Source organism: Andrena cerasifolii, chromosome 6, assembly GCF_050908995.1.
Source record: "Andrena cerasifolii isolate SP2316 chromosome 6, iyAndCera1_principal, whole genome shotgun sequence".
Lineage (NCBI taxonomy): Eukaryota > Metazoa > Arthropoda > Insecta > Hymenoptera > Andrenidae > Andrena > Andrena cerasifolii.
The window spans coordinates 14,360,453-14,379,100 of NC_135123.1; the positions used below are offsets into that span (position 1 = coordinate 14,360,453).

An 18,648-nucleotide genomic window follows, 5' to 3' on the forward strand; every position below is an offset into this window, starting at 1 on the left:
TATATAGATAGTAAAGCACATTAAAAACATAGCGGTAAAGCTAAGTAATATGCAAATATTGGAAAACCTCCACTAATTCTATGCAAAGTATAGCTTGTAGAATACCATTCATTAAAAACTAGGACTTATCTTATTATTAATTATAATCCAGTTGCTTTGCCTTTCCTTCTCACATTATTTCACAGATTTATCGATTTTCCCTTTCTTCTTCTTCTTCCTTCTCTCTTTTCCTTCTCTCTTAATAACGTGCAATAATGACTGTGGGCTCTGCTCCACTTGTTAGCAAATTTGCTTTCACTCATCGACCGTCGACGAAAACAAATTTGTTCCAGAACCGTGTTTTACGTTCCTATTATTTATAGAAATGAGATACTATCCCTATCAGCAGTCGTAATTTATGTACAATTTAACAAACTGGATGCGATCGTCTAATACCTCCTCCTTCCTTCCCACCGTGTCTCCATATTTAATAGATAAATTACGTCATAAAATTATAATCGAGCTCAACCTTCACTGTGCCCTGCCATGTCACATCGAGCGACGGGAACAAGTCGAACATGATTTCTTTCCCTTCCCTTCCTTTCGTGCGTGTGTATATATGTGTCTCGTCGTTTTTTTGTACATGTGTATACGTATAAAACCATTACAGAGAGAATAATCGAGCGGCTAATACGATCCCTGTTAACGTGTATCCACGCAATTCCGTCAAAATACCACCGACCATCGTGCACCGACCGTGGATCCATGCAGACTGGCTAAAATTCATTTCAAAATGGATCAGAAATTGAAATAACTTTTACCACATCTCCCGCGACAATCCGACCAAGTATATCGACGAACTTGCCCGCGGGCACACGTTCCTCCTCTTCTGCCCCTCCTCTACTTACGGCTATGAACTTTCGTTCGGTAGTATTAGAACAAAAACAAAAACAAAAAAATGATTTTTACTTGTTGAACCTTGGCGGCCTCCTCAACCGCGGTATCAGTTCTGTCCTGACCGTTCTCGCGTAATTCGGCGCGGCGTATTGATCGGTCACAGCGATCGGACTCTGCAAGCTTTGTATGAACATTGGCGAGTCTTGTAGCTGTCCCACGCTCGCTGCCTGATATTGGTACTGACTGTTGGCTAGATCCGCCGTCGGGTAGTGATTTGGTTGCACGAATTGCGGGGTATTGTCGTACTGGGGATACGGAATGGAACTTTCTGCGGAGAACTGGGGGATGACCGGGTTCACGTTCACCGGCGTGGTCGCGAAACTGCCGGGGTCGTAGGTCTGGTATTGGTTCAGCTGTCCGATCTGCGTTGTGCTGAACGGTGGCGATTGCGGGAACTGCGATGTGTCGGGGAACAGCACGCTGGCGACCGTCGGCTGAGGGAAGCTGTCCGGCCTTGGATAAGGCGACATGCTCGCCGTCACGTTGCCCAAACTCTGAACATTCGGTATACCAGCGATCTGCGACGCGCCGTAGCCATGGAACGTTTGCCTGCCGTGGTCCAGGTCCTTGACGCTGCCCTGCAGCGGGCTCCCCACGTTCAGCTTCGACTTGGAGCTCGGGCCGCCGATCTCGTTGTGCTTGGTTCGCGCCTCCGTCACGAAAGGGTGGCGAACGTTCACGATGCTCTGAGGAGCCCGCAACGGGGGGAAATTGATCGGTGCCATTTTCGACGCCGGATTCTGCTGCTCCAATGCCTTTCTAGCCACGGCGAAGGCTGTGTTGTCGTTTCGCGATGCCGGCCGAGAATGATGGGCGCTGGATGTCCCGTGGTTCTCCCTGTGCAGCGCTTGAACAGACGGCTGATTCCCGTACCTCGATGGTATATTGTTCATGGCTGCGCTATTCCTCCCTTTGTAATCCGGATTGTTCACAGAGGAGTCCTTGTAGTCTGGCTGCATCTGATGGTTCTTCATTTTCGAATCAATCTCGCCGGAATACTTTTTCACGGAATAATCCTTGGGCGCGTTCTCGTGAGGGGCACTGCCGCCGACGCAGGCTGCAACGTTTCTTACACTACTGAATTTAGAACTGGATTGATTAGAGGGTACCATGCTCTTCGATAACTGTTGGTTTGATATCAAGTTGTCGTTATTTCCACTCTTCTTCTTTATAGACGGGTTTATCCTGCTGGCGGGCACCGCGACACCCGACGTTGCGGTAATTGTGCTTAAAGAGGCGTCTTTGTTTCCTACTCCAGCGTTAACTGTTCTGATCGATAGCTTGGATAGCCGACTTTTGTTCCCCACGTGGTCAAGCTTCTGACCGCTTTTACCCTTGTCCGACACTTGATTATTCGCTGATAAAATTTTAGCGTCCGCGTTGTTTTGATTCTTCGACAGCAAACTGTTGTGTGATTTACAATTGATAGTGACGGCTGGCAGGAGCAAAGCGCTGGCTCACTTTTTGGTCATGATTTTCAGATATTCCAGAGCGTTTTGAGCAGCACTAGCTTGAGCATCTTTACTAGTAACACCGCAACCATAGCAGACTGCAACTGGCAAGGTAGACAGCTGCACAAGGCACTGGCATTTACCTGTAACAGTCAATGAAATATTCCCTTAATCTGAACCCAAACTGGGATGAAAGTATCCCCGATTTCGGCACGGATTGCTCCCAACCATTAAGGGGTCATTCTGGTTAGACGGTTTGCAAAAAATCGACTTTTTTTTAAATATTTTTGAAAATACATATCCTCAAGAATGTACTTTTAAATTTTCATAGAAAAATTTCAATTATTTTAGCTTTGAACGCGTTTTTCTCGAAATGTCATTTTTTCGTAAACGTAAAATCTGAAAATCGCTGAATTTATCGGCGCGCTAACCCGAATGACCCCTTAAAAAAGGATAACTTTCGCTTGTAGCATCGTGAAGCTATGTTGAACGCATAATCACGAATAACAAAATATGTGTAATAATATTAGTCCCCAACATTGTATTTAACATAACAGTGATTACTGGAAACAGGAAAAGATTAATAAAAAATTATTAGATGGAAAATAATACAAACATGCTTGTACATAAATTACTTCGTAGAAAACATAATTAGAGACTAGATATGATAACTAATCTAGCAAGTGTGTCACACGTCAGTCTATTTTTTTCTTTTGAAGTAAACATATTGCTCCCCCCTTACATAACCCTGCTATATGTACAGAGGACAATCTTTCTCTCTGGAAGCTGGGGTGCAAGGACACAGGAATCATGTGTGGAATAACATATGCCAAACTTACTTTACGTAAAAAGATGAAAGTTATTATTGGACAACTTACATCTGAGGAGAAACAAAGACAGTCAAGAAAAGTATTTGAGAAAGTAAGTATACAGAGGAATAACTGATTCATCAGAGTAATCATATGAGGTTATGTTACATTTTGTTTCCAAGATTGAAATGAACTTTTCCACTGTAAACTGTGTTTGCATTTGTACAGCTAAGCGCTTTGAAACAATTTCAAGAAAGTAGAAGGGTTTCGGTATATTTGAGTACAAACGACGAAATCGACACGATGCCAATATTAAAGAATCTGTTTGAGACAAAGAAAGAAGTTTTTGTCCCGAGGTATCAGGGTAAGCAAATGGAAATGGTTAAACTATTTTCAATGGAAGACTACGAGACACTACCATTGACTAAATGGAACATTAAGCAACCGGAATGGAACAAGCCTAGGGAAAATGCTTTAGAATCTGGTAAGACTTTGAATAATTAATTTATATAGTCTTCAGCAGTAAATTTTCATGTATGGACTACCCTTTCAAATTCAGAATAATAATACTGTTTATTGTAGGTGGATTGGATTTAATAATTCTACCAGGTGTTGCATTTACTGCTGATGGTAATTAATTTTAATATGAGCAACTTATTGAAAATTATTCATAAGCCTGAAATAATTTTATATCTTACATTGCCGATCAGGGAAACGTTTAGGACATGGAATGGGTTACTATGATAAATTTTTGGCAACCTGTTTGAAGAAGCAACAACAAAAACCGCACTTGATTGGAGTGGCATTTAATGAACAATTGGGGGAAGATATACCCACATCGGAAAGTGATGTACCTCTAGATCTTGTACTCATAGAAAAATAAATATATTTGATAAAGAATCGAAGGAGCGAAAGATTCCTAATCAATGAAACCTAATTTCTAGTTTAATAGGGGACTATTCCGGTTGAATGTGCGAAGGGTAAGACTGCCTGTTAAGAAGTGAGGGATAAGACTAGCAAGGGAGAGTGGAATTGGTGAGGAGAGAAGAGCCAGAGGGTAGGAGACGGAAGCAGACGAGAAAAGGGAGTGGAGGAGATAAGAAAACAGGAAAATTTAGGGTAGGAATTGGAAGTGCTAAGGAGAAGAAGGGAGGAAGGAATGGAGGATGGAAAAGTATGTAGCGGAGCGGGAGTGTGGGAAAGCAACGCCAGCGCGTAGAGAGAGTGGAGAATGAGAGTCGATAAGGAAGGAAATCGTAGGGGATATGGAGAGGGCCATGGAAAGAATGTTTGGAAAGTACATGGCGGAAATTGAGAAATGGAGAGAAGAGATGAAGGAGGAGAGAAGAATGTGGGACCAAGAGAGGAAGAGAGAGAGGGCAGAGTGGGAGACGGAGAGGAAAAGACTGGAGAGAGGGTGAGAGAGCTAGAAATGAGAGAGAAAAGGAGAGAGAGGGAAAACAAAAAGAAGAATATAGTATGAGAGAAGGAGGTAGAAGCTTTCATAAGAGAGAACCTGAAGGTGGAGGTGGAGGTGAAAGAGTTACGGAACATAAGAATGAAGAGCAGGGGAGAAGATATAGTGGTGACAAGGTTAGGAAATTGGGAAGATAAAAAAGAAGTGATGAGAAAGAAGAGAGAGTTGAAGGCGGGCATATACATAGAAGATTACCTGACCAGAGAAGAGAGGGAAGTGCAAAGGAAGCTAAGGACGATCGCAAGGGGAAATAGGGAGAAGGGGATAATGACAACGGTAAGATACAAGAAAATATGCATAGACAACATATGGCATATGGTAAAACTGGAACGAGAGAAAAGGTGCAATTTCATGCTGACGCTCGACGCTCGTTTTGAGCGTCAAAACCAATCAGGTGATCGGTCCACGTGACTTTCAACGTCAAGCGGAAAAACTAAACCGAGTTCAGTTTTTCCGCTTGACGCCCATTCACTCTGATTCGCTCGCTCGTTGGATGAGCGTCGATCACGTAACTGGTTTTGACGCTCAAAACGAGCGTTGAGCGTCAGCATGAAATTGCACCTAAAAGGAGGACTGCAAAGTGTGGCCGAGAGGGGGAAAGTTTGAGTGAGGGGGGAGATGCGGGAGAAGGACTGGAGGAGAGGAAGAGGATCATCAAGGAAAGGGAAAGGATGGAGGAGGAGAGGAGGAGGACGGGGGCGCTGATGACGGGTGTCTAGTCGGGAAAGTATACGAAAGATAGAGTGCAAAGGGCGTAAAGAAAATAAAGCAAAGTAGCATAGTAGGGAGAGTTTAAGTTTTTAATTTTAATAGTTTAGTTCAGTTCGTTTCACTTAACATTTAAAATATAAGAAGTATATGTAAGGGTTTATAAGACTGATAAGACTGATGACCAAATGTAACGAAGGTAATGTAAGGATAAAGGCAAGGGAATAGGTAAACGACAAGCAAATGTAAATAAGCGAGGAGAAGTTTTTAAGAAAATGTAAACGGGAGGCATCCTAAGCCGAAAGGCAAAGATTACAGCAATAAATAAAAAAATAAATAAATAATAATCACTAGTTTGATATAGATAACTTACCACTGATAGACTTTTCTTCAATATCAACATAAGTCACTTCGAATTGCTGTTCCGAGGCAATCTCTTGCAAAAATTGTACCAAATTTACATCACCATCATTCAAACAAGTGTTCTGTAACAGAAAGGAAGAATAAAGGAAATTTAATACGGAGAAAACAATTAAGCAAGTTGCTGATTATTAAATGTCCTTAAATCAGTGTAAAAGAAGCACATAGCTCCAAGTAATATACATTACAAACCTGTAATTCAAAAAGCTTAACACCAGTCGATGACTTCAGACTTTTATGAAATTGTGAAACTTTAAGGCTATGAATAGTTGTTAGTGTTGAGATTTTGCTACCTTTCAGATCGGCATAACGGGCATTCACATTTGCATTTCTTTGTAAAACCTATAACGGACAATTAACATATGTAAAATTTTAATTATATGCTAATCATTGGAGACTGTTCACCAATGACTGCACTTACACTAAGAGTAAAATGAAGTGGAAATGATCCAAGCGTGTTTATTGTTGGAAACATATGCTACTGTGTAAATGATTTTTAGTATAAGTACATGTAACACATATATACATACAGATTACAATCTCGAAAATTATCCGTTATAGATTAAGGGTGATCAGAAAGGTAGCTTATACCTCGTAGTACTGCCTGCAGTGCCAAATCACTTCCACTTCACTAAGCATACACACATACACAACAAAAACTGTACACATAATAGTACACAAAAGCAAATTATATGAACAATGAGTGTTAATATTATTCTTATACACCGCAGAGAGAGAGAGATATATATAGTGAAAAGAGAAAAATGTGTCAGCGAAATAAGAAATCAAGTACTTCTGTTTTTCTAAAGTACCAAAAGTTACGCTTACATGAGAAACAGTTACGTTTAACTTCAAATCATTCAAATCATTCAAATATTTGAAAAATACAGGTAGAAACCATATTCTTACCTCGTCCTCGTCTACATTAGAACTTTCGGTATTCATATCGTGCAACGCTTGCCACATTTTGTGAGCCGCATGCCTCTTAGCAACTTTCTTACTCTTCCCTTGGCCAACTTCGCGATATTTCAAAATAGAACAAACAATGGTGTACTTTCTTTCGTGCGGCAGACCCTCCTCGTTTTCCATTGAATATTTCGGTGGGGGCCAGTGACGCGACATGCACATCTCCTGCAGTGCGCCAATCGGGTTCGTGATTATTTTCTCTTCTCCGTAACCAGGTAATTCTTGTAGATTCTCGGAACTGCATGAAACCAATCGATTATGTTAATCTTCTATCTAAAACAAGTTGACAAGTAAAGACGCGTATAGCTCTTACTCTGGTATGTTATTTGCAAGCGGAGAGTCTGGAGCGTCGCTATTTAATCTGCACAGCTTATCCAACACGGCTCGTGCAGCGGCGTGCTTTGCCTCTTTTTTGGATTTTCCAGTCCCCATTGCTGAAACAATTGGATCTGCTTCAATCACCAAGTTTTTATCATTTACCACTTAGATTCGACGGAGAATAAATAACTAATCTCTGTAGGTAATGGATGAACGAATGAATAATGTTTATGATATTATGTCTTTCATTTGAAACTATACTTTGCTTAGATTTAACAAACAAACAGGTATACCTGCAGCTTCAAAATATACCTTCAAACTTTCATGGTAAAACGAATTAATAACATTTTATCAAAATTAGATACAAACCAACGATATCAGCAACAGTGACACGATAACGAAAAATAGGCTCATGGATAGCACCCTCTACTTGTATTAGTTCATACTTTGGCGTTGTGTCCCTACGAGAAAGCAATTCCTGAAGAATAGAAACTGGCGTTTTGTTGCACAATGATTTCATCTCCAATTGAACAGCCTCGTTTATTGGAAGTTTTTCCACCATCAAATTGTGCAGCGATAATCGAACTCTGCTGCGCCTGTTAACATTATTCGAGTGGTTTGGAACCCCACTTACATTGGCCATCATATTAGGCCCAACCTGCTGCGGTTGATGCATTTCTTCCATGTTTGTAATCTACAGATAAAAATGGACTATATCATCTTTTGAAAATTATATATCTATAATACGCCACAACTTATACACAGCCATTAAAGCTACGTATAGCTTCTGGATACTAATTAAACAATTAAGAAAGTTCTCGAAATCAAAATAAAAGTAACAGAAGCGTGAAATATTCAAAAATGTGTTCCTATCGTTTCTTTTAATGAAAATTAAACTGTATTTTAAACCTTGGCTGAATCCAACACTTTGATCAGTTTAAAAAAAATACGTTCATCGGTGAAAATTTTATCTAATTCGCCAAGTGACAGTTTACACTGCTAAAATGCAATTTAATTATATCATCTCTGCGAGTAAATAAAAATTCCGATGATTTGACAAACCGTGCTGTTAATTAGTATACATCTCATCGATTCGTCGTTCACGAGACACTCGTGACCAACGGAAAGTAAAATAATAAAGTGTTCGGCCGACGCGTGAAATCATAATCCGATAAGAATAACAGTAAAGCTACAGCGTTATCGTAGTCAACCGGTTATCGACGAATACAACATCTATGCAGTATAAAGGCGGTAGGAAAACCGGCTGGCGGCCATGATTGTTATAAAATTCATTGATTAATTCTAGTATGTGGAGCATAGAAAATACAGGAGCGAAATGTAAAGGTTAAGTTTCATTGTGATTCAGGGGAGAACAGTGCCAGCGATGGCTCTAATCATTGACAGGGCTCTATTTAAAACGACGACAAAGAAGCGCAACAGACCGACCGGTCACTGTATCGTCCGCTGTATGAAATCAAAAAACAAGTCACCACCTTTACTCACAATTTTCAAACGTTCAATGTGAAATAACCTGGCTCCTTAAACAGGCCAATTCCTATGCGAAAAGCGAATCCCGCTTTTTGTGACCGATCCAAGTTTCACAAAAAGCTTGATCCGTTTGACGACAGAAAAATGGTTCGCTGGCTACCGGAGAATCTTCCTCGTTTCTGGCTCTGCCGCAGTATGCGATGTGAGCAGCTTTTCGCGACGCAGAAGCACGCGCATCCTTCTGCGCAGGTGCATCACTGGCGGTTTAATAGAAACAGACGCCCGTTCTATCGCATCTGAAATATAAATTAATATTTCCATGTACAACGCTCGAATACTACCCTACAATTCACTTAGCTTTATTACTAACGCCGATATTTTAAACACTTAACGTGTTTCGACCGGATGCAAGGTTCTCTAATGTTGCCATTTTCGATAATCTCTTAAACACTTGGACGTTTCGAAGCAGAATGAATTTGAATTTAATGCCCTTAATGGTATAAATTTATGTCGAGACAGAATGTATTCGTTGCTTTTCGTGCTGTATTGTATCGAGCATATACGTAAATAATAATATATTCATTAAGTAAATTTCACGAATAAGTTGTAATGGAAGAAACATCGAAACTACAGTGACGTGTGACGATTCACGAGATTGTTTTACATCGAAATTAGCGCCATTCGACAGACCGTCGCCATTTTGAATTTTAACAGTCCGTCTCTTGGCAACACCGGATGTTGGTGTATTTCGCATTTGTATACCACCTGGAATCATTTCCGGTTGTTACCCGCTGAAACGGCCCAAAGATTGTACGCCATTATCGTACGCTGACGCTGCGGTGCATTATCCCAAACGTTTTTGCCGATTTTCGCTACCTTTCATCGCATTTATTCACAGCAGAAGTACGACGATGAGTGACATTGAGGTAATTTCTACGCCTTTATTTAAAAATGCAGCCTTTCGTGCAATTTTGTGCGCGTTACATTTGTAGCGACATGCGGCTGACCACAGCCATTATCGATCCATCAACGTTCGGCTGTATTTTACGCGTGTTGTGATTTTAATGATTTTCTATCATTATTCGGTATCCAATAATTTGCGGAATTTAGTTAAAGATGCATTCCTAATTTCTCCATTTTCAAAGATATATTAATGACCGCGAATCTAGTACCTTCATCATTGATTGCAAGGTTAAGCTTGCGAGTAAATTTTAGATATACGTATTTGCACACTGGTAGAGTGCATTAATACGTGTTCTTTTTTTTGTATTTGTATTTTTTTGTTTTCCTGTTAAACAGGAGGGCGTTTCAAAGCCTATCGCTTTATATTGCCCAACAAACTATAGTATGCGTGTTCTTTTTGCTCGCTCTTGTTGAAAATTAACCTTGTTGTGAATTGTAAAGAATCGAGAGGAATAGCCGGGGAATATCAGCTTACAATAAAATTAAGATAGCTCTGCATAAATGCTCAATTGTTCCACTTTCAGCGAAGCGGTAGTCGTAGCGCGAGTCCCAGAAGACCCAGAACAGCGGATGGAGGCTTGAGAGACTCGCGTTCACACTCAAGATCACGCAAATCACGAGAACGTAAAGAAACCCATAGACCAGTAAAAGAATATTCAAGATCACGAAGCCGTTCAGTGTCCAGAGGAAGAAAGTCATATCGGAGCAGCAAGTATGCCAGTGCAGGTCATCGTGGTAGTAGTCGCAGTCGTAGTCGTTCTCCTTACAGGGGTGGGAGGTATTCACGAAGCAGATCTCGCTCATATTCTCGTTCCCGTTATTCTCGCGAACGTGACAGGAACATCTATCGTTCACACTCACGCAGTCCCATGTCATCTAGACGACGTCATGTTGGTAACAGGGACAACCCTTGCCCCTCCCGGTGCTTAGGTGTATTTGGACTTTCTATTTTCACAACCGAACAACAAATCCACCACATCTTCTCCAAATACGGACCTGTCGAGCGTGTGCAAGTTGTAATCGACGCAAAGGTATTTAAATGTTTACATATATTGTACTTCGATGTTATTTTGTCTAAATTCTGCGAGTCTTTTTAGCGAAAGACGCGGCAATGTTGACTTATTATTTGATAAAGTTACCCCTAAATTGTCGTAAGACGGGGAATAAAAAAGTGCCAGAGATTTAGAACGGTTCATGCATTAAGTTTAAATGACTCGTTAAAGGCCTCTGGTCACATGTCTTCCATTTTATGAATACAGAGAAGAAAGGAATATCTATTGTAATTATGCTACGTGTTAATATATATTTTAGCGTATAATTCGTGTTTCAGACTGGGCGATCCAGAGGATTCTGCTTTGTATATTTTGAATCGTCTGAGGATGCCAAGGTAGCGAAAGAACAGTGCACAGGAATGGAAATTGACGGTCGGCGAATAAGGGTAGACTTTTCTATTACACAGCGAGCTCACACACCCACTCCTGGAATTTACATGGGAAAACCCACACACCTACACGACAGAGGCTGGGATGGCCCCAGGCGTAGAGAGTAGGTTCATTTTTGTTCCTCTGTATTTTCCGCGGCGTGGTAGTTTGTTACTTACTGAATAAACACCACGCTTAACTGTATTTCGTTTTCGAATAATAGTAGTTACAGGGGGAGCTATCGACGTTCACCAAGTCCCTACTACAGTCGCCGGCGTTCACGCTATGACAGATCTAGATCACGCTCTTATTCGCCACGTAAGTGTGCTTTCCATTCTGTTACACCACGTAATATAAGCAGTCTACATGGATATGTGTCTCCTTTGAAGTAATATTACAGTTATATTACGCAGCATATATTGAACTTAAATTTCCACATATAGAGCAATACAAAAAAAAACTCATTGATTTGATATTGTATAATTCGCCGAGACTCATCTTTTTAAGGTTTAAAAACACAATATCAAGTACATTATTTTATGTAACAATACACCTCCAACGCGGAACATTCTTGCGATGTTTCGCCAGAGTTATGCGAGGTTGAATATCCTTAAGTAGAACCTCGGAGACTTGTAATGAACCTAAAATATGTTTATTAAAAAAGTAATGCCATAAGATAATATTCTATAGGAACATTGTACTAATTTATCATTTTTCATGCATCATAAAAATATAAACTTATAAAAAACGATAAGGGTAATGAGAATGATTAAGTGTACACAAAATGGAGAACTGGAAACATTAAATGCATACGCCTGCGTATGTATGTAGTATGCACATATATGCACAGATGACACACAAAATGGTATTCTTTGTAAATTCGAGTTACAATGATTTTTCGTAGCGTTTGAAACGGAGATTCTTAATTTGGATTCATATTTTCGTAGACCGCTTATATTTAGTTCAGACAAGATGTTTTTAAGTACAAATAAGTAGTTAAAATTAGCAAGAATGGAAGACGGGAGCATCAAGGAATGCATCCAATAAATCGTACGGTAGTAACTAAGTGTAGCCCATAACCTGGGTCAAACAATCATAGTTTTTGTTGCTTAATGAATTTCAGGTCGGTATTAAGTGACACGAGTGTGATGCGAGAGGCCAGGTGTTTGGGAGACCATTTGTGTGACTTGACCCTTTGACCTCAAATTTCTTCTAACAATACTGTACCGGGTCAAAAAAAAATGCAAACGCTACATTCTCACTACTATTCTTACCTTACCTAATTCTGCATCATCATGCAATTAATATACGGCATTTAAATTACGATATTGTACAATATCAATTAATGAGATAGCTTGCTAATGCAAAGGAGTGTAGCATATTCTTTGCATGAAACAGTAAGGTTAGAATGGGCACGGAAAACCTTATTTTCATAACGTTTCTATCGCTTCCTAACAATTCTTTTTTTTTATTATTATGAAGATAAGGTTTGCGTAATTGTATCGATATGATGATAATGTGAAGGTTGGAATATAATTGAGGTTTCTAATTTCCTTTGATAATTTTAATTGCTTTGCTTATAAGTTGTATTCCAGCCATTTGGACATTGAATATCACACTGGCAAAAATGTGGTATTGCATCTGGAAAAAATGTGGTATTCTTAAATGTTTATATTTACAAAAGTAAAGAGAAAGAATGAAATAATAGAAAAGTAAACGAAACACATTACACACAGAAAAGAAAACGAAACAAAACAAAAAAAAAATAAAATTTAAAAAAAAAGATAGAAGTAAGTTCTCTAACCTGTTTGTTTGTTTATAAGGTTTTGAATCAAGAGGTATTGGATGATAGAGGGAAGTTTGAAGTTTCACTCATGAAAAAATGAAAGTTTTGAAAAGTCGAAGACAAGATATCTGAAGATGTTTGTCTTGCTCGAATTTTGAAGATCTGAAGGTTTTTCGCGCTTGTGACAAAGAATATGATCCGAATCGCATTCACTTTCCGGCTGAGAAGTCTCAAGCCTAGAAGAACCGCAAGCACTCTGTAAAAAGCAAGCCTCAAGACAGTAAGAAATCGTTGATCGTCAGGCCCCCGACCTGGACAAGCCAGTGGGGTTGGGGGTGAAACTGGCCGAACGTGTTTCAGAAAATGTTCAAGAAGCATCGAAAATCTTTTCTAAGTAGGGAAGAGAGAGCGTAAGGTGCTCCAAGGTTTATACTGATCATATTCTTTATCAGTTGGTTTGGTTACATGGTATATCCGTAATTAGGTGTTTATAAAATAAATAAACGTATATACCGTCGCCCCTCCCCATTTCCCTCCACCATCCTAACACCTCCTATTTCCTTAAGGGTGATGTCCTATTGTTTTCATTTTATATAGGAATAAGCAGCGGATTCATATTGAAACGGCTAATAAACAGTGTTTTTTAATATAAATGACTAATTATCTAGCACTTATTTATACGGACTTTGTTAAATATGGAACAATGAAATTTTAATTTTGGAACGGCGCACCAGAGTAACTCCTTTAGCGTGATAGACTTTTCTACGTATTCGCTGCCAGCGGGTAAAATACAATATGCTGTCTAATCGTATAATTTCGAATTGTAAAGATATGACATAATATGAACATTGTACTTTATTATGCAATTTAGATTAAACGGTATAATGATTGCTCTATTCGTTTGTTTCCGGCGTGAGGTTCTAAGCCTTTCAGAGAGTCATCATAGTTCATTACACAATTACGTTAATCAACGGAACCGTCATTTATCTCTTTAAGCGACGTCACGATTCTCAAGACAACTTCCCATGTAACAGTCTTCATGAAAATAAACCCAATATGCAAACATTAGTATAACATTAAAGCGCCCTCATAGAGACGTAGAATTATTATTGTGTTTCGGAAACACTCAACGATACGTCCAGGTGCGACTAGGATAAGTAGGATAGCAAGACATGGAACACTTTGGTATTTGTTTGCTGTTGAAACTCTATTTAATTGGTATAATAACAGTGAATTGCAATGCTGCGGTAGCTAAAGAACCGTACCAGAATCTTGCGCAAGGATTGTATAACGCAAGTGATAGTGTAATTATCCTAAACGTTACTAATTTTAAGCAATCTGTTTACGGGGACACCAAAGGATGGTTAGTTGAATTTTATAATAGTTGGTGCGGCTTTTGTTTTCGATTTGCACCGCTATGGAAAACTTTTGCTAGTGACATTTATGGTATGTACCTTATTTATTTCAAAGCACAAGATTGTTAAAAGTACAATGACAAAGATTAGAGAAATTTCACTACGGCACATGAGTGGGTCATTCGTACTTTAATTGATAGACTCCATTCTCTTTTACTCTCATCAGATTCATTTGCAAACAGTTTGTGCACGAAATACTTGTACTACTAAAGTATACGTTACTCACAAGATCAAACGTGGCACAGATCATTTATCATGATTTTTTTTTTTAGCATGGAAAGATATCGTAGTGGTCGCCGCGATAGATTGCGCGGATGATGATAATAATCCAATCTGTCGTGATCACGAGATTATGCAGTATCCGATGCTTGTATATTTTTCTATAAATGCGCATCCATCGTCGTTAGGATTATTGATGGAGAAACGTGACAGTGTAAATGAGCTTAGACATAGTTTGATCAAGGTGTTAGAGAATGAGCAACAAGAAGGACGTGGTACTTCATGGCCTAATATTACACCGTACAGGTATATCGGTATTTAAAATTTTCTCCAATGTATGTACATACTTTTCCGAATATATTAACTCCTTATTTAATATTATAGAAATTATGAAGCAACAAATATCTGGAAAGCTGTACCGAACACAGTGAAATACTTCTTTCTATTGTTTGAAAAGACTGACTCGCACTTGGGCGCTGAAGTTATATTAGATACGCACAAAATAACAACATTACAGATAAGACGAGTAACATCGGACAACGAATTGTTATGCGAAACAAACAAAATCACCAATTTTCCAAGTTTGATAGTCTTCGGCCGTAACGAAACGCAAAAGTCTCTGAAAATCAGAGTACCTACAAGAGATGGCGCTTATAACGCCATCAGAGGATACATGATTTCAAAGGGAGAGAAGATAGATGAGCAAAGCCCTAAGAGTCATTTCGTTGAAGCGGGAGATCATAAATCGAGCACCGGTAGTTCAAAACCCTCGCAAGAAGCGGAAAGACCAGAAGGTACCGCTGTAAGTGGCGACTATCTGTATCAACTTGATTTGGAGAATACTTTAAGATATTCCATGACTCACGAAATTTCGCTGCATAAGGTAATAAAGGACAAGAAGATGGACGCATTAAAGAAATACTTGAATGTACTAGCTGAATATTTCCCTCTAAGACCCAATAACATATTCTTAGAAACTATCCGCGACGTTGTGAAGAGACGAGACAATATATCGGGGGAAGAATTTATTCAAATAGTGAAATCTACGGAAGAGGAAATGTCGCCGGTATATTCCGGGCCCTCGCAGTGGGTTGGATGCAAGGGAAGCGAAGAGGGATATCGCGGATATCCTTGTGGTCTTTGGACAATGTTTCACATGCTGACCGTCAACTATGCTCTTGAAAATAAGAATGCCGAACAGGAGCCACGGAAAATATTGGAAACGATGTACGGATACGTACAGCATTTCTTTGGGTGCGCTGATTGCGCCCAACATTTTATACAAATGGCTGCGAAGAATAAACTGTTCGATGTATCTAGTGCCAATGACAGTATCCTATGGTTGTGGTCTGCTCATAATGAAGTAAATAGAAGATTATCGGGAGACTCTACGGAAGATCCGAAACATAAGAAAGTTCAATATCCAACAGCGGAACATTGCCCGAGTTGCAGACACGGGAATGGTACTTGGTACGAGGAAAATATTTCGCAGTATCTCAAAACGAAGTACAGTTATAAAAGTATAAATTATTATGGCTCAAATGACAAGCGTAAGGACAATGGTAATAAAATGAAAATAAGGCAGGAGAGACTAGTGTCAAATAAATACGCGAGTAGTAAAAAGATAGGATGGGATTTTACAATTTTTGACATAAGTATTTGCGTTGTGCTGTATGTTACGTCTGCCGTCATACTGATATTAGTCTGCATAAAATTTGCAGTCAAAAGAACGTACAGAAAAAGAACTTACGTCAGCTTACTTGGCAAAGTATGATTCTTATTTTTATTAAACGAAATTGGTGGAACTTAGAACGGAAATACGTTTAAGAGAAATTAATAAGAATGTCATGGGGCAGCAGCTATGTTTATATATTGTAAATACTCTGTTACTTTTACGTTACAACATTGTCTTTTTTATAAGAATTTACTATTCGAGAGTATGGAGTTTTTATTGTTTTTTTTTTAATGCTGTGAACTAAAATTATTATGCATAAGTTATTGTAGTTTGTATTTAGGTATACTCGTTTCCTACAAACATTTATATATTAAAATTTAGCGTAGTAAAGTGAAGAACATGCCACAGGTCACAATTATTTAAGTTTAATATATAAAATTTCATGACATCGTTTCTGTCGCAGAACAAGCGTTTTTACAGTTTATTATTTACTCGCAAATATAAAGTTTCAAAGTTTTGTACAGATATGGTACATTTGAAGTTATTGTGTTCAGTAAAAAGTATATGATAAGAGATATTTAATTTGATCGAGTAACGCTGAGAAAAGGAGTATAATTTTGAACTAGTCTCATCGATGTACAGTTATACTATATCGTGCGTTTAAATAGTTCTGAACTTATGTAGAAATGGCAATCCTCACACAAATGTTTTCGGACATTTATGTGTAAATATTGAAATCAAATTCTTCCACTATTGTGCTAAAAACATATCTATTGTAATATTCATTCACATTCATATAAATTGTTCAATAAAGGTAAGAAATAAATGCAGATTATTCAGTGCATACATATTCAAATCTACATTTCTGTAAATATTAGTAAATTCTAATTATGAAAAATTGTATCAATTTCTGCCAACAATATACGTTTCAATGTACAATGTCAATTGAATCACATATGCTTTGTAGTACATACAATAAACATTGACAAGTTTAACAATCTATATATATATAATTTATAAAATTTATACAATTTTGCCACTCCATTTTATACTTTTGTATCGAAAATGCATTTATATCTGTTACGTTTGCATATATTTTTATAAAAAATTACACAATAATTAGTGTAAGTAATCATTTGCTCTTAGAATTTGAGTATTGCCACGAGCTTAACGTGTCCCATATTACACCGTTATGCGGCAATTGAGATGTTGTATAAGGAAGTAACCACGTAAGATACCATCGTTCACCTAATACTTCTTTTATATTTTGTTTCCAACCTAAATTATATAAACGAATTCTCTTATTACTTTCGATAGCTACATTCCCATTAAACACTAAACTAAAGTGATAAATGCACAGAACTCCTACGTACAACATTCCTACCACAGACACGATGTATATCATCAAGTAAAATTGATCTATAGAGTCATCGAATCCGAAAACAAATATTGCTAGCGGAAAGATAATCTTTATGATCGACATAGGAAACTCGAAACGAATTCTATTCCAAATGAAGATATTATTGAAGCAGAAACTATACGTCGCCGCTATGAATAAATATAAAAGAAACATGATGAAGTATCGATGGTTATAATGACCTATGCAGCACCCAGTGAAAATGCAATGATGGTCCCTTTTTAAAATGCAAATATCACATATCGGGCAATGCCAAGAACGTGGGGGTGCGAGCGTTTCGCAAGAGGCGCACAGCCTCCAACCATCTTTAGTATTCGCAGCGCTTATTGGCATGATATCTCTCCTGGTACTGGTATCGCAGAAAACGATGTAAGTGAAGTTTCCAACTACGTTCAACATAATAAAATTTCCCAGGAGAAAGTGCAAGATGTATGGGAATGATCCGAACTCGTACACTGACGGTAAAACCACCCATAATTCAAACCAATACAACAGAGGGACTATCATTAATATAAAAGTCATTGAAAAGAAGTCGCTGAAGGTACGAGGCCAGATTCTTTTTCGGACGATCATGTTTCACGACTGCTTGTCTTCTCCTCAGACACGTGATTCTACTTGGCAGCCACTGAGCAACTTTTTACCAATGCATACTATCTTACTATAACCTGAAACTAAAGACTACAAATTATGATTTCCTTTCAGAAATCTTGCGGTATATCATTTATTGGTGCCGCGTGTGAATACACTTACCAGTTGTTCCGTTAAATTCATTACCCTACGTGTAGATAAATCACGCTATTCATAAATTTTACCCCATTTTATCCAATACTATCCAACTTCATACGCATCACTGTTCATAGGTGTTGGTAAGGGTGGCTCTTATTTACTCTTGGTAAAAAATTTTTTCAAGATTTTCTTCAGGGCACTCTCCAGAATAGTTCGAAATAATTAAAAAAAAATCCGTGTAAAGTATCAGCTCGATCGCATAACGGGAAAGGGTGCCCCTGGGCCCTTAAAGTCAGAAATATATAGGTAATCTTCGATATTTTTGCGAATTTCTGACTTTTTTCAAAAACCGTTTGTCGCACGAGAAAAAGTAATAGAACATTAAAGATGCTTCTTGTCCGGATCTACAACTATTGTTTGACACATTTTTTTATTTAATTAATAACTTGGAGG

At 38.5% G+C, this 18,648-nt stretch overlaps 5 protein-coding genes across 20 annotated transcripts; 3 read left to right on the top strand and 2 right to left on the bottom strand.

Annotated features, from left to right (window-relative positions):
* Positions 1–2,393: 2,393 nt before the first annotated feature.
* Positions 2,394–8,788, bottom strand: LOC143370267 (protein Loquacious-like). Of its 4 annotated transcripts, none has more exons than XM_076815168.1 (7): positions 8,589–8,788; positions 7,455–7,779; positions 7,081–7,201; positions 6,711–7,005; positions 5,994–6,143; positions 5,755–5,866; positions 2,394–2,530 (listed from the first exon to the last, which is right to left on the bottom strand). In XM_076815168.1, exons 2-7 carry the CDS (start codon positions 7,768–7,770, stop codon positions 2,394–2,396), a joined length of 1,131 nt encoding a protein of 376 aa, XP_076671283.1. In that variant the 5' UTR covers positions 7,771–7,779; positions 8,589–8,788. The 4 variants fall into 4 exon arrangements, with proteins under 4 accessions (XP_076671283.1, XP_076671282.1, XP_076671285.1 ...); XM_076815167.1 differs by having other exon boundaries at positions 7,081–7,216; positions 8,589–8,787; XM_076815170.1 differs by lacking the exon at positions 5,994–6,143.
* Positions 3,138–5,913, top strand: Mthfs (methenyltetrahydrofolate synthetase). The gene is made up of 5 exons (XM_076815187.1): positions 3,138–3,308; positions 3,425–3,680; positions 3,779–3,826; positions 3,907–4,135; positions 5,731–5,913. Exons 1-4 carry the CDS (start codon positions 3,198–3,200, stop codon positions 4,077–4,079), a joined length of 588 nt encoding a protein of 195 aa, XP_076671302.1. The 5' UTR covers positions 3,138–3,197; the 3' UTR covers positions 4,080–4,135; positions 5,731–5,913.
* A 549-nt stretch (positions 8,789–9,337) lies between the features above and the next one.
* Positions 9,338–13,387, top strand: Tra2 (transformer 2). 11 transcript variants are annotated; one of them, XM_076815178.1, is made up of 5 exons: positions 9,338–9,499; positions 10,061–10,567; positions 10,867–11,081; positions 11,181–11,275; positions 12,081–13,387. In XM_076815178.1, the coding sequence occupies exons 1-5, from the start codon at positions 9,485–9,487 to the stop codon at positions 12,089–12,091; spliced, it is 843 nt and encodes a 280-aa protein (XP_076671293.1). In that variant the 5' UTR covers positions 9,338–9,484; the 3' UTR covers positions 12,092–13,387. The 11 variants fall into 11 exon arrangements, with proteins under 11 accessions (XP_076671293.1, XP_076671290.1, XP_076671294.1 ...); XM_076815175.1 differs by having other exon boundaries at positions 12,781–13,387; XM_076815179.1 differs by having other exon boundaries at positions 11,184–11,275.
* A 134-nt stretch (positions 13,388–13,521) lies between these two features.
* LOC143370266 (sulfhydryl oxidase 1) lies at positions 13,522–16,887 on the top strand. The gene is made up of 3 exons (XM_076815166.1): positions 13,522–14,189; positions 14,431–14,683; positions 14,762–16,887. Exons 1-3 carry the CDS (start codon positions 13,916–13,918, stop codon positions 16,149–16,151), a joined length of 1,917 nt encoding a protein of 638 aa, XP_076671281.1. The 5' UTR covers positions 13,522–13,915; the 3' UTR covers positions 16,152–16,887.
* On the bottom strand, positions 16,524–18,337 carry LOC143370270 (putative palmitoyltransferase ZDHHC24). 3 transcript variants are annotated; one of them, XM_076815183.1, is made up of 2 exons: positions 18,220–18,337; positions 16,524–18,140 (listed from the first exon to the last, which is right to left on the bottom strand). In XM_076815183.1, the coding sequence occupies exon 2, from the start codon at positions 18,040–18,042 to the stop codon at positions 17,185–17,187; it is 858 nt and encodes a 285-aa protein (XP_076671298.1). In that variant the 5' UTR covers positions 18,043–18,140; positions 18,220–18,337; the 3' UTR covers positions 16,524–17,184. The 3 variants fall into 3 exon arrangements, with proteins under 3 accessions (XP_076671298.1, XP_076671300.1, XP_076671301.1); XM_076815185.1 differs by having other exon boundaries at positions 16,524–18,147; positions 18,220–18,335; XM_076815186.1 differs by having other exon boundaries at positions 16,524–18,134; positions 18,220–18,330.
* Positions 18,338–18,648: the final 311 nt, after the last annotated feature.